At 53.3% G+C, this 13,296-nt stretch overlaps 4 protein-coding genes across 4 annotated transcripts; 2 read left to right on the forward strand and 2 right to left on the reverse strand.

Annotated features, from left to right (window-relative positions):
* Positions 1-1,429: 1,429 nt before the first annotated feature.
* Positions 1,430-2,446, reverse strand: PHYSODRAFT_493887 (hypothetical protein; the record flags this gene model as incomplete). The annotated part of the gene is made up of 1 exon (XM_009525172.1): positions 1,430-2,446. A coding segment is annotated over one exon (1,017 nt), but the record flags the coding sequence as incomplete, so codon positions are not given.
* A 459-nt stretch (positions 2,447-2,905) lies between these two features.
* On the forward strand, positions 2,906-3,904 carry PHYSODRAFT_495798 (hypothetical protein; the record flags this gene model as incomplete). The annotated part of the gene is made up of 3 exons (XM_009525173.1): positions 2,906-3,034; positions 3,134-3,460; positions 3,482-3,904. Coding segments are annotated over 3 exons (879 nt in total), but the record flags the coding sequence as incomplete, so codon positions are not given.
* A 1,993-nt stretch (positions 3,905-5,897) lies between these two features.
* Positions 5,898-6,914, forward strand: PHYSODRAFT_496669 (hypothetical protein; the record flags this gene model as incomplete). Its single annotated transcript, XM_009525174.1, has 1 exon — positions 5,898-6,914. A coding segment is annotated over one exon (1,017 nt), but the record flags the coding sequence as incomplete, so codon positions are not given.
* A 595-nt stretch (positions 6,915-7,509) lies between these two features.
* PHYSODRAFT_328830 (hypothetical protein) lies at positions 7,510-7,935 on the reverse strand (the record flags this gene model as incomplete). Its single annotated transcript, XM_009525175.1, has 1 exon — positions 7,510-7,935. One exon carries the CDS (start codon positions 7,933-7,935, stop codon positions 7,510-7,512), a length of 426 nt encoding a protein of 141 aa, XP_009523470.1.
* Positions 7,936-13,296: the final 5,361 nt, after the last annotated feature.

The raw sequence follows: 13,296 nt of genomic DNA on the forward strand, positions 1-13,296 counted from the left end.
GCGACAAGATCGACTTTCGTGGCTACTCGGACGCGGACTGGGCCGGCGACCTCGCCGACCGCAAGTCCACTTCAGGCTACACGTTCATGCTCATGAGTGCGCCTGTGAGCTGGGGAAGCAAGAAGCAATGAAGCGGAGTACATCGCGCTCAGTCTGGCTATCCAAGAAGGCAAGTGGATTCATCGCCTGCTATGCGAGATTCTGGCGGCCGCTAATGAGACTGGACCCGAACTCATGATCCGCGAAGACAACCAGTCGTGCATCAAGATGACGAAGAACCCAGTGAACCACGGTCGCGCCAAGCACATCGACATCAAGTACCACCACATCCGCGATGAAGTCAAGCGCGGCGAAGTCAAGCTCCAGTACTGCGAGACTTCTGTGATGCTAGCGGACATCATCACGAAGGCGCTTGCGGGACCACGCCACACGGATCTGACGGTGGCTCTCGGCATTCGTGGGACTTCGCATTGAGGGGGCGTATTGAGGGTTGCTGGTCTTGGGTACTGTGTACCAGTTGTACCCATTAACCGGTTAACCCGAACCGGTCCAATCCGAACCCACGTTGATAATGGTGATTACGGTAAGTTGTTTACGCCACCGATGATTAGACGAGTAGGATGATTGGATGAACACCGGTGGAGTGATGGTTATTAGATGCACTAGGTGATAGGACGCAGGGTCGCGTGTCTATAACAGTAGGGTGTAAGCTCCAACAATTCAATCACTTTCGAATCTTCATTCTACCCCTCAAGTGCCTTCGCTCCGGTCCCGCCGTCTGCGACGTCATTCCCTACGCTTCGTCCGAGCTTCGTGTCCAAGATCCATACCTTCCATCACATATACGGTACAGATCTGATATTGGATCAGACTAACTTACTCTGACAGTGATCAGTAGGTCAAACCAGCATGATGCAGTAGAATAGTAAGGTAAGCCGACGTGTATTAATCTCTCCCGGTAAGATCTTGTTATCACTAAGCTACCTGTTTCTTCGTGAACACTTTACCCGGCCAAGGCTTCTCTTTTAAAGCTCTTGCACAGCTTCTCCGTCCTCCTCATCCGACGAGATGTCCGACGGCGGCTCGGTAACCGCAGGCGTGTCGTCGTCCGAGTCATCGGGGATGTCGTCCGGTAGATCAACGGGTACGGGCAGCTGAATACGTTCGCGTGTAGTACGGCGCGCGCGCCCGCGTGGAACGTCAGCCAGTCGCTGAATGTATTCAGCTGAAAGTGTCTTGATGACACCCACGAAAGTCGCCATACTAAGGCGAGGCTTCGGAAAACGGTCGTTGAGCTCATCTCTAGAGGGTTGTTCGTGCGCGCTACCAGCTCGTTGTTCAGGCCGGCCACGTTCCACACGCTCACGTCGTACTGCTCCAGCCACGTCCGTTGAAAATAACCCCAAAATCCTCGCCATTTAGCTTTAGACTACGCAATTCCAGCGACGTCGCAGCGCTGTCGGATCTCGCGCTTAACCCACTTGATGCATCGCTCAATCAAGTTGTGGTCAACAACCGTTAGCATGTCGAGGACCCCACGGGTCATCGCAATGCCGCATTCTTCCTCCGGTATCAGGAACCGCTTCATCTCACGCCTGAGCGCCTGCTTCAGGTGAAACAGACACCCAATAACGATTGCGTTGGGGAACTGAGTCTGCACGGCATCAATTAAGGCGCTCTCGAAGTCGCACACGACTTCCGCCGGCTCAAGCTGTTGGTCAGTGCTTTGCACGACGAAATGCACCATGTCCCAGAAAGAATCGCCACTGCGAGAAGTGCTCAATACATAGTAGACTGGCACATATAGTCCGGACGCTCGGTCGTGCACCATAAAGATGACACACTGCTTGTACCCAGGGGGTACACAGCGAAATGTACCATCGACAAAAATGGTAGTCCCGTTGTAGCGAAGTAGGTTGATGAGGGAGGGGTGTGCCCAGCCAATGAGTCGGGTAGGCTTGCTGAGGTTCTCGCGGTTCACCGTGACGTAATGAAACTGGAAGAAGGAGACAGCTTCGTCCAGCGCCGTTGAAAGTGGCGGAATTTCAATGGCCCCGTGCACGTCTCCGCTAAAGTGCTGGCTCCTTGCTTGGTACACACGGCGAAGCACTTGAGGCTCAGATAGCCCGCGGACGACATGCTCGTTGTCAGCTCCGTAAAACTCGCTCCGCACAGCTTCCCATATGCGACGTGCAGGAAGCGCGACTTGTTCGATGGCCAGGGTGTCGACTCTGTCCTTCATAGCACTGGAGACGTCGACGAGGCTCGTGCCAGCAGCATCGACATTGCGGCAAGTGTGGGGGCGGCCAGCGGTGTACCCCATGGTGCCAATGAAGAACGCCATCGTCCCGGGACAGCCCTGGCGCCAATGGCTGCAGCGGTAGGAGATTTTCCTGGAGGATGCCCAAGCACGTGTATACTTATAGCCGCGGAAGTAGCACGTGCTGACCTCTTGCCGCACTGAACCCCTTGTACGGCCGGGTATGGCGCTGCCCAGAGGGCCGACGTTGCCTGGAGGTCCTGCAGTGCCCGGGAGAGACTGCGCTGGCGTCTGTTTGTTACCAAATGAACCCTCGCCGATACAAGCGCTTCGCCGGCCAAGGCTCCACGTGGCCTACGTGCTACCGTGCATTTTCATATCTCAAAGCCGATCCGCGCAAAAATGTCATATGTTCCAAAAGCAGATCTGTACCGTATATGACCCCTTCTGGAGGTTACCTCGGACATTGTTCTTCTGCTGAATGATTTGAAGTCAGCTGAAGAACGATCCGCATTTCTGCAGCCGTTAAAAACAGAGATTGACAAACACGCCAGCAAGTACACGCCTGATCAACTTGAGGCGATGAAGAAGGCATACGCGGATATTACAAGCTAGCTTGGTGGTGACGACTTGTAGGAGCTCACACCGGAGTGGTTCATTCCGTGGTATGAACTGATCGTTGACGAATCAAATTGTCTGGGCGAGGGTGGGTTTGGCAGCGTGAACCAAGCCAAATGGCTCGACTCGGACGTGGTGGTGAAACGAGTGACCTTGGTAGGAGGATCGCACAGTGAGAGTAGCAGTTCCACGCTGAGTTTGTCCCAGCCGTTCTCCTCTGCATGGGATGATGATCCGTCGGTTAGCCAAGTCGAGCTCAACGACGCCAGACGTGCGGAAGCATTGGCGGTGTTTCGCCGCGAAGTCGACATTTGGTTTGGCTTCAATCACCCTCACGTCGTTCGGCTCTTTGGTGCCTGCCACGTGGGCAAACCCTTCTTCGTCTGCGAATACGCTCCCAACGGGACGTTGGTCAGCTACCTGCGAAAGAATCCTGACGAGATATGGGCGAAGCTGCACGAGGCTGCACTAGGCGTTCAGTATCTCCACGCTCGAGACGTCGTGCACGGAGACCTGAAAGGGAACAACATCGTGATCGGGAGTGACATGAAGGCGAAGGTGACGGACTTTGGGTTGAGCTCGGTAGCAAGTGGATAGGACAAGACGTTGGTGTCAGGCGCATGGAACTGGGTGGCCCCGGAGCTACTCGATACCAGCGAACGCCCCACACTCGCATCGGATATGTACGCTTTGGGCATGTGCATCGTGGAGGCACTGCGAGTCGTGGAGGCGGTGAAGTTAGGTAAAACAGACGCCCATTGCCTGCCTTGGCACGTTCCTGACAAAGGCGCACTGGTATACCAGGCCACACGGGGCAAATTGCCGTCCCAACCAGTGACGTGCGAGGACATTAAATGGGAACTGGTGAAGCGAATGTGCGCGTTGGACCCTGAGAAGCGGATCAAGATCTCGACGGTGGTGGACGAATTGGCGAGACTGGCAAATGTCAGCACCACCACTGAATCAAGCGTTCTCGGTGAGACCTCACAACCGAATCTGTGCCCTGGGATTCCGTCACGGAAGTAATTGCAGTGGCGCGATTACAGCTGGACCAGCTGCAAGACGGCGAGAATCAACGCGATGAGGCACTCGCACTGCACGTTTCGTTGTTGAAAAGGCTCGAGCAGCTCCACGGGCAAGCAAAGCGATGGATGTCGTGCTACGTTATGCTCTCTCGTCGCTGACGCCATTGCTGCCATATCGAAGCTACGCGACAGGAACAGAAATCTCATCACGCTAGCTGAAACGACGATGCGGTGTTACGCGCTGGATCGAGCATTGAGCAAGTGGTGTGACGCATACTTCGTTGCTTGCGAGAGGGGAGACTAGGTTCCATTGTGTCTCCTGCAAACGCGACGAGATACCACGTTAGTATCAAACAGTAGCGTACACATGTCGAAAAAAGAGGAGTTCTGTGTATTCCACCCAGCAGGTTGAGTCACGACTCCGAAGCGGCCGTTCTTAGCCGCCTTCATCAGCGCTGTATATCCGTCGTTGTCCTTCGCATTCACGTCGGCGCCACATTCACCAGCCAGGTACTTGACGATGGCAGTGTGACCAAATCGAGCGGCCAGCATCAAAGCCGTCTCTCCGGTATTGCTCTTGGCATTGGCGTCAGCGCCACATTGATCAGCAAGGTACTGGACGATGTCCTCGTAGCCTCTTGCTGCGGCCTGCATCAACGCTGAGGCTCCATTCTTGTCCTTATCGTGCACGTTTGCTTCCCGCTCGCTAACCAGGTACTTCACGAGCTCCATGTGATCGTTTCGAGCAGCCCACATGAGCGCTGTGTCCCCGTCATTCTTCTTTGCATTGGCGTCAGCGCCGCATTCGCCAGCAAGGTACTGCACAACATCAAAGTGATTATTCTCAACGGCCCACATCAGCGCGGTATATCCAACATTCGTCTTCGTGTCCACACTGGCGCCATATTGGCCAGTGAGGAACTTCACGTAGCCATGTTGAGCTGCCCCCATCAGCGCCGTGTATCCATCCTTGTCCTCGGTGGAGACGTTGACACCACAGTCACCAGCAAGGTACTGCACAATTTCACTACGCAGCATTCACCAGTATCGTCTTGCCGTTGTTGTCCTTCGCATTCGTGTCAGCACCACACTGCTCGGCGAGGTGCGGTACGACATCAAGGTAGCCGTGTTGAGCAGCTTTCATCAGCGCCGTGTATCCATCATTGCTCTTGGTGTCCACGTCAGCTTCACATTCATGAGCGAGATACTGTACAGCGCCGACGTGGCCAGCGCCAGCGGCCAACATCAGAGCTGTGTACCCATCGTTGTTTTCCGAGTTCGCGTCAGCGCCACATTGCTCGACAAGACACTTCATCACGTCGACTCGGCCCTCTCCGGCTGCGCGCTGCAACGGTGTAGGTCCATTCGTGCTCGTTGCGTAGACGTCGACCCCAGAGAGGCCAGCGACGTACTGCACGATGTTCACGCGGCCATATCCAGCTGCCAGCATCAGCGCGGTGTCTCCGTCACGGCTCTCAGCGTTCAAATCGGCTCCACACTTATCGACGAGGTACTGCACGACGTTAATGTGGCCGCTGATACCGGCATGCATCAGCGCTGTGCGTTCTTCTCTGTCGTCTCCATCCACGTCAGCGCCGCATTGCCCAGCGAGGTACTGCACCACATCCAGGTGGCCATCCCTAGCAGCCAGGATGAGCGCCGTCGCGTTAGGATACTTCACTTGTTTGGCGTCTACGCGTAACCCATACTGCTCCATGAGAGGTAACCTCCAGAAGGGGTCATATACGGTACAGATCTGCTTTTGGAACATATGACATTTTTGCACGGATCGGCTTTGAGATATGAAAATGCACGGTAGCACGTAGGCCACGTGGAGCCTTGGCCGGCGAAGCGCTTGTATCGGCGAGGGTTCATTTGGTAACAAACAGACGCCAGCGCAGTCTCTCCCGGGCACTGCAGGACCTCCAGGCAACGTCGGCCCTCTGGGCAGCGCCATACCCGGCCGTACAAGGGGTTCAGTGCGGCAAGAGGTCAGCACGTGCTACTTCCGCGGCTATAAGTATACACGTGCTTGGGCATCCTCCAGGAAATTCTCCTACCGCTGCAGCCATTGGCGCCAGGGCTGTCCCGGGACGATGGCGTTCTTCATTGGCACCATGGGGTACACCGCTGGCCGCCCCCACACTTGCCGCAATGTCGATGCTGCTGGCACGAGCCTCGTCGACGTCTCCAGTGCTATGAAGGACAGAGTCGACACCCTGGCCATCGAACAAGTCGCGCTTCCTGCACGTCGCATATGGGAAGCTGTGCGGAGCGAGTTTTACGGAGCTGACAACGAGCATGTCGTCCGCGGGCTATCTGAGCCTCAAGTGCTTCGCCGTGTGTACCAAGCAAGGAGCCAGCACTTTAGCGGAGACGTGCACGGGGCCATTGAAATTCCGCCACTTTCAACGGCGCTGGACGAAGCTGTCTCCTTCTTCCAGTTTCATTACGTCACGGTGAACCGCGAGAACCTCAGCAAGCCTACCCGACTCATTGGCTGGGCACACCCCTCCCTCATCAACCTACTTCGCTACAACGGGACTACCATTTTTGTCGATGGTACATTTCGCTGTGTACCCCCTGGGTACAAGCAGTGTGTCATCTTTATGGTGCACGACCGAGCGTCCGGACTATATGTGCCAGTCTACTATGTATTGAGCACTTCTCGCAGTGGCGATTCTTTCTGGGACATGGTGCATTTCGTCGTGCAAAGCACTGACCAACAGCTTGAGCCGGCGGAAGTCGTGTGCGACTTCGAGAGCGCCTTAATTGATGCCGTGCAGACTCAGTTCCCCAACGCAATCGTTATTGGGTGTCTGTTTCACCTGAAGCAGGTGCTCAGGCGTGAGATGAAGCGGTTCCTGATACCGGAGGAAGAATGCGGCATTGCGATGACCCGTGGGGTCCTCGACATGCTAACGGTGGTTGACCACAACTTGATTGAGCGATGCATCAAGTGGGTTAAGCGCGAGATCCGACAGCGCTGCGACGTCGCTGGAATTGCGTAGTCTAAAGCTAAATGGCGAGGATTTTGGGGTTATTTTCAACGGACGTGGCTGGAGCAGTACGACGTGAGCGTGTGGAACGTGGCCGGCCTGAACAACGAGCTGGTAGCGCGCACGAACAACCCTCTAGAGATGAGCTCAACGACCGTTTTCCGAAGCCTCGCCTTAGTATGGCGACTTTCGTGGGTGTCATCAAGACACTTTCAGCTGAATACATTCAGCGACTGGCTGACGTTCCACGCGGGCGCGCGCGCCGTACTACACGCGAACGTATTCAGCTGCCCGTACCCGTTGATCTACCGGACGACATCCCCGATGACTCGGACGACGACACGCCTGCGGTTACCGAGCCGCCGTCGGACAGCTCGTCGGATGAGGAGGACGGAGAAGCTGTGCAAGAGCTTTAAAAGAGAAGCCTTGGCCGGGTAAAGTGTTCACGAAGAAACAGGTAGCTTAGTGATAACAAGATCTTACCGGGAGAGATTAATACACGTCGGCTTACCTTACTATTCTACTGCATCATGCTGGTTTGACCTACTGATCACTGTCAGAGTAAGTTAGTCTGATCCAATATCAGATCTGTACCGTATATGAGGTTTTACCCCATGAGATACCGCACCACCTCGAGGTGCCCCGCTCGAGCAGACTCCCTCAGATCTTCTTCCTTGTCGAGCCTCGGCCCTCCATCAACCAACCCCTTAAGCTTAGCCAGATCACCTGCACTTGCAGCAGCGGACACCTCTCTAATGGGCCTCGGGTGATTCTCCCTCTGCGCCGTGTACCGGGAGGTCCCCGTGATCGCGGCCATCATCTCTTGCATTTCGGCCACCGACAGCTCTTCATCTTGCATCTCTTCCAAGTCCATCTCTCCTCTGCGCCGCAAAACGAATACAGTACTCACTGAAATCTGGCCGCTGCTTTCATTGAGGAAGCTCACCCACGCCACTGGTTTAGGCCAGAAGACCTTTCTGCCCATTGCATTTCCCCCTTCTTGCCAGATGCGGCGATACATGTAATAGTTCATCCTGATTCGACCACCACAACACTTCGCTACTGGCAGCGCTCGTCTTACAGTCGAGTATCCGAGAGTATAGAGACTCGATACATGTAGCACCCTCCAGCAGGTCTGGACCGCGTCGGACGACCCAATCGCTAAAACCCGAGCGTAAACGCGACGTATCTGAAAAGTATCTCCCCCTAGGTCGCTCCTTCAATAATCCATACTTAGCAAAAAATGCATACAGCGGGAGAGCCAGTCGTATGGTAGAGAAGAAGCCTCCCCTCTCTTCTCGTTCAGTCATACCGCAGTTTCGTATCGCCTTCCCGGACCTCTGCGCGCTTTGCCGCTTAGCCGGCATGTCGGGGGCGCTACCGGCCGATGCGGCCAATGCCAACGAGCTGCAGCAAGCTGTGGTGAACGTGATGACGCGACACGCTAGCACAAGACCGCAAAACACGATAAAGCAGTACAAGAACAAGCCGGATGACTTTGCCAGCTGGTGCGCCGACAGGAAGTTCTTTGATGGTTCACTGGTGTACGAGTCGAAGCTAGTAGACTATATCGATAATTTTGTGGTACCCCGAGGAAACCAGCGCGAGAAAAACGACGATGGAAGCGCCGTCCGACTCGGATATGAGGCGGTGGACGCGTACGTCAAGGCTATAATCGATTTGTATCAGTTTCAGAAGTCTATTGTTATGAATCAGCACTCCCACCCGCGTGGCAAGGCTTTAAAAGGCTTGATGGACATGCTGAAGCGTGGAGAGAACAAGCGGAAGGTGGATACATACGCTGACCGTGGTTTAGGAACCGTTTTAGACGGCTACAACCTGGAAGATATGCGAGCGCTAAGCCAATTCTGGCTCAAGCAGCCTACAGGGGTTGCTTTACGAAGTCGAGTGGACTTTCAAGTTGGACACGCTCTTCTAGCTCGCGGAGAATCGCGAAGGGTTATTCAGTTTCCAGATATGCTGTCGCTAGAGCTAACCGACGAAGGCCCCCAAGTATGCAGCCCTCTCGTGGTCATTATGAGAAAAGGCAAATCAAATCAAGTCGGGCGGGTAGAGTATGGAGCTGCGATGCGATGCAAAGATGTTATGTTGTGCCCGTAAAATGCTGTGGCATTGTACCTGTTTTGGCGGTGGCATGTGAATTTGGAGCCCTTTCCTAGCTTTACGGACCGAAAGTTGTGGTACGACATCCGTTTGCTGAAAGGCAAATGTGCAACACGTGATATTGCCTACAACACGCAACTAGAACACGTGAAGAGTGCGTTCACTGCCTGCGGCATTGATTCATCGGTTTGGACACACGCCAACCGCGGTTCAGGCGCTAAGTTGGCTGAGCTACAAGGTGCGGATGAAAACCAGATTAGACGGGCTGGTAGATGGAATGGAGAACGAATGGAGGCATGCTACCTGACTACACTTCCTCGAAAAGCTATGCGCGCTTTGGCTGGTTTCCCTACGAAAGGGGGTGGTTATTGGATTGACCGTGCCACAATCACACCATCACCAGATCTCCAGAAAATGGTTTTCCCTGATTTAGGCTCCGCTGAAGACGATCTTCAGGAAAATGGAAACCGGGAGATAGCGGCAGGCGGGTTTATAGGGTTGCTACACGTATTGAGAGTTGTGTTTCTCCAGGCCTCGGTACTACTACGTCGAAAGTTCCCGGAGCACTGCTTGTGGAGAGACCCGCTTTTTAGTACAGAGGCTTACGGGAAGTTTGAAACAGAGGTCACGATATCTTTGCAATCGACTACCCAGCCTCAGGATACACGCATCGAAGCTGCAATTCCGTTAGTTGCATCAACAATGAAAGACGGATTCCAGGCACTTCACGGGAAAATCGACAGTCTCGTTAGTGAAGTTCGACAGCTGAAAGAACAAGGATTATTTTCTGCGAACAAGAACCTTGTAATCCCATTGGCAGACGACGTTGATGCTCCCCATCGACGTGGTGTTGTCGCCGCTCGTGAGCCATTGGACTCCCAGGCAATCGGTGAGTGCTCAACAAGATCTGAATTGCGTCTAAGTCGCTCGCTGCAGACAGTGAATGAAGTGTGGACTGAATATACTCGTGGAATAGCTGGTCAAATGTCCGTCTGCGAGGCTGAGCAACGATTTGGAAGCAAGTGGCGAAAAGATCCGACAGAGAATCGGTTCTTCTCACGTCGTAAGGTATTCTACGATGCGATCCAGGCATTTGCTGCAAAACACCAGATAACCGAAGGGTCAGCTGCTGGAGAGCTGGAGAAGAAGCGCAAAGAGGCGGGAGAATCTCTCAATCGATTCGGAAAGATCGTACGTAGAGTCGTTCAGAATTCGTAAGGCAAGTGAGAGCTTCTAACTCACTATAACACACATATATACAAAATCCATATACATCCTGAATTGCAGAATAACTCGACCTACTTGCAGTATAACTCGACCTACTTGCAGTATAACTCGACCTACTTGCAGGATAACTCGACCTACTTGCAGTATAAGCCGACCGGCTTGAGGGTTTAGTCATCAATCGTACTTTATAAGTTTACTGGCTTAAAATTTTGGTCGACAGATTGTAAACAAAGCCACGAAATCTACACCGCTCATTTCGACTCCCCTCATTTGGAAAAATACAGGACCTCGCGCACAATGGAGAAGGAGAGACGGCGCCTTAACCAAGTGCCTATCGCCACGAAGGCCAGCCAGCTCAAGGAGTGGAGAGATAACCCTAAGTGGACTGCGAAGGTGGCTGCAAAGCAGCTTGGTGTAGCGAAGATGACGTTGATGGGCTGGAAGAAGGCGCTGTGGCATCTGCTGGACGATCCTGCTGCTTTGGAAGCCCTTGGCGATGCATTTCGCAAGAAGGGGGCCGGCAAGAAGAAGCGCCTTAAGCCCTACGAGTTACGCGTCCTTAAGTTCTATCATTCATGTCACGAGGATGGCGGCACGTGCACCTTCTCCGAGCTTCTAAGCTACGCGAGAAATAATATCCCTGAGTTCGCAATACTGAAGAAGGGAACGCAAGAGTCGTGGATATCACGTTTATCAGCAATTATAAGAATAAACCCGTCGGCCAGCCAAGCCAAACGGGACAGCAATGCCAGGTCGGGCAGCCAAGTGGGGGTGTGGCGTCAAGTGAGAACGACGAGCCAAGTGAAGACGACGAGGCAAGTGAAGACGACGAGGCAAGTGAAGACGACGAGGCAAGCGAAGACGAAAATGGCCCCAGTGAAGACTCAAGCAACGATAAATCAGCCGAGCCTGTTGGAATATGCAATCAGACAGTGTCAAGCCCCAGCCCGAAGAGACGACGATCGGGGCGCCTGTATGGTGTAACGGTCTAACGAGCTATGTTCTACAGGTATGTTGTGAGTTCAATCCCCGCGGCGCCCTACCTTTTCCAACAGAGCCATCCGCGAACGAACCCGTAAATAAGGGTTCGGGTGCCACAAAAAATTTGCACGGGAATTCCGGAAATAACGACGTTGAAAACGGGTCTGATATCAGCGAGGAGGACGTTGGCGATGCGGCTATCGAAGAGAGCCAAGAACAAGTTAAACCCCAGTCAGGCAATAAGCCAAAAGGCACGGCACGTCCCCAAAGGATCGCTAAAAGAAAAAATCGGGACGAGCCAATTATGACTGTGGTGCACCAGCTTGCAGGAAACAAGCACGGTGAAATTATTCGAATTCCGCTGTACCAAGAAGACTTGGACAGTTTATTGCCCGGGGAATGGCTGACGACTCGCGTGGTAGATTGCCTCATTTGCAAGCACATGATTAAGGTGGACGGATTGGCTTTACCGCTTGGGACCTCGTTCTATCTGGAGATCCAAAACGCGTATCGCCGTGAAAGAGATGGTGAAGATGTTCCAGATGAAGCGACCGGTAGCTTTGACTGGGCGGTACACAAGTTTGTGTTACTGCCTATTAGTGGTGCAGATCACTGAAACCTGCTGGAACGATCTGCTACCACATCAACTCGCTACGCGGTTATCACAACTCGGCGTCTGTTTTGGATACGCTGATGTGGTTTTTAGCTCGCGAGGCGAAACGATGTGGCAGAGAAACCAGTGTAGCGCCACAACTGTTAGCGTACAAGACAAGCCCTCTTCAATCGAATTCATTGGACTGCGGGGTGTACATGTTACACTACATGCACAAAGTAGCCCGGTTCATCTCTGAAAAATGACCAGACTCAGTAGCGGAGAAGATGAAATCACTTACAAGCGGCAGCTTCAATGTGACTAAGGCAGGACGCTCGCGCTCGGCACTACTCGAAGCACTACAAAGGGATAAGGTTGCAGTAACTGTGATTGAATAAACTCCGTCAGTTTTTTTCTTTGCCAACCGCGTATCGGCCCTACGTTTGATCCTATGGTCGAGTTAATCTGCAATAGAGAGGAGGTCGAGTTATTATGCAAGTCAGGGGTCGACTTAATCTGCAATGGAGAGGAGGTCGAGTAATTATGTAAGTTGTGGTCGACTTATCTGCAACGGAGGGAGGTCGAGTTAATATGCAAGCGTCGTTCCCTCGTATTTCGAATATGTCCCAGGGGTCCGACCTTATACAAAGCCTAGTATAAATAAGACCGGGTCCGGATGAAAAGGCAGACACGGCCACAGTATCATGTAGCGAGTGTTGGTCTAACTTAGCTTCAGATCTCGACAAAAGAGCGCTTTCATGGTTCGGGCTCTATGCATTTGTTCCCACTGGCCGAGCACCAACATCTACAAGTAAAAGGCCTCGCCCACCGGCTACAATGTGAAACTTGTGGCGTACTGAACGCGATCTACACGAGCCCCTCCCTCCACCGTGTAGTTCGATCTCCACCCGCAGTGAGAAGTTCTCACTGAGAACCATTGCAGAGGGTGCCTCCGCCTCACCAAGGAACTTGTCCAGTGTATTCCACTTCAGTACATGGAAACCGGATTTGATACGAGATTCATGACTTGCGAGCCAATTACCGTCAACGGTGAGTCTCTTAGCTCAAGCCGACATATGGATCTCGCAATATCGGTGCGGTTGAGCTCTCGCGAGAAAGGGGCATGATCTTCCCTGGAATCGGCACAAACTCCATCCTCACCTCACTCTCCTGCCACTTTGTGTGTTGAATATAACCAATTCGTCCGTATTAACACGACAGTTCTCCTGAAATCTGCAATTCCGTTAATCCGAATCCACGACAGAAGCCTTCCACCTGACTTCATGGACAATAAAGAAACGATCGCACAGCTTGTTCAACGCTCGATCCAGCGCATAGCACTGCATCATCGTCCCAGCTAGCGCAACGAGGCTATCTTTGCTGTCGCGTAGCTTCGATGTGACGTCCTTGGCCGCAACAACCAGAGCGCAGAGCGCACCGCGGCACTCATCACTCTGGTTGCCGTCTATC

The sequence above is a fragment of the Phytophthora sojae genome (assembly GCF_000149755.1).
Source record: "Phytophthora sojae unplaced genomic scaffold PHYSOscaffold_3, whole genome shotgun sequence".
Classification (NCBI taxonomy): Eukaryota; Oomycota; class Peronosporomycetes; order Peronosporales; family Peronosporaceae; genus Phytophthora; species Phytophthora sojae.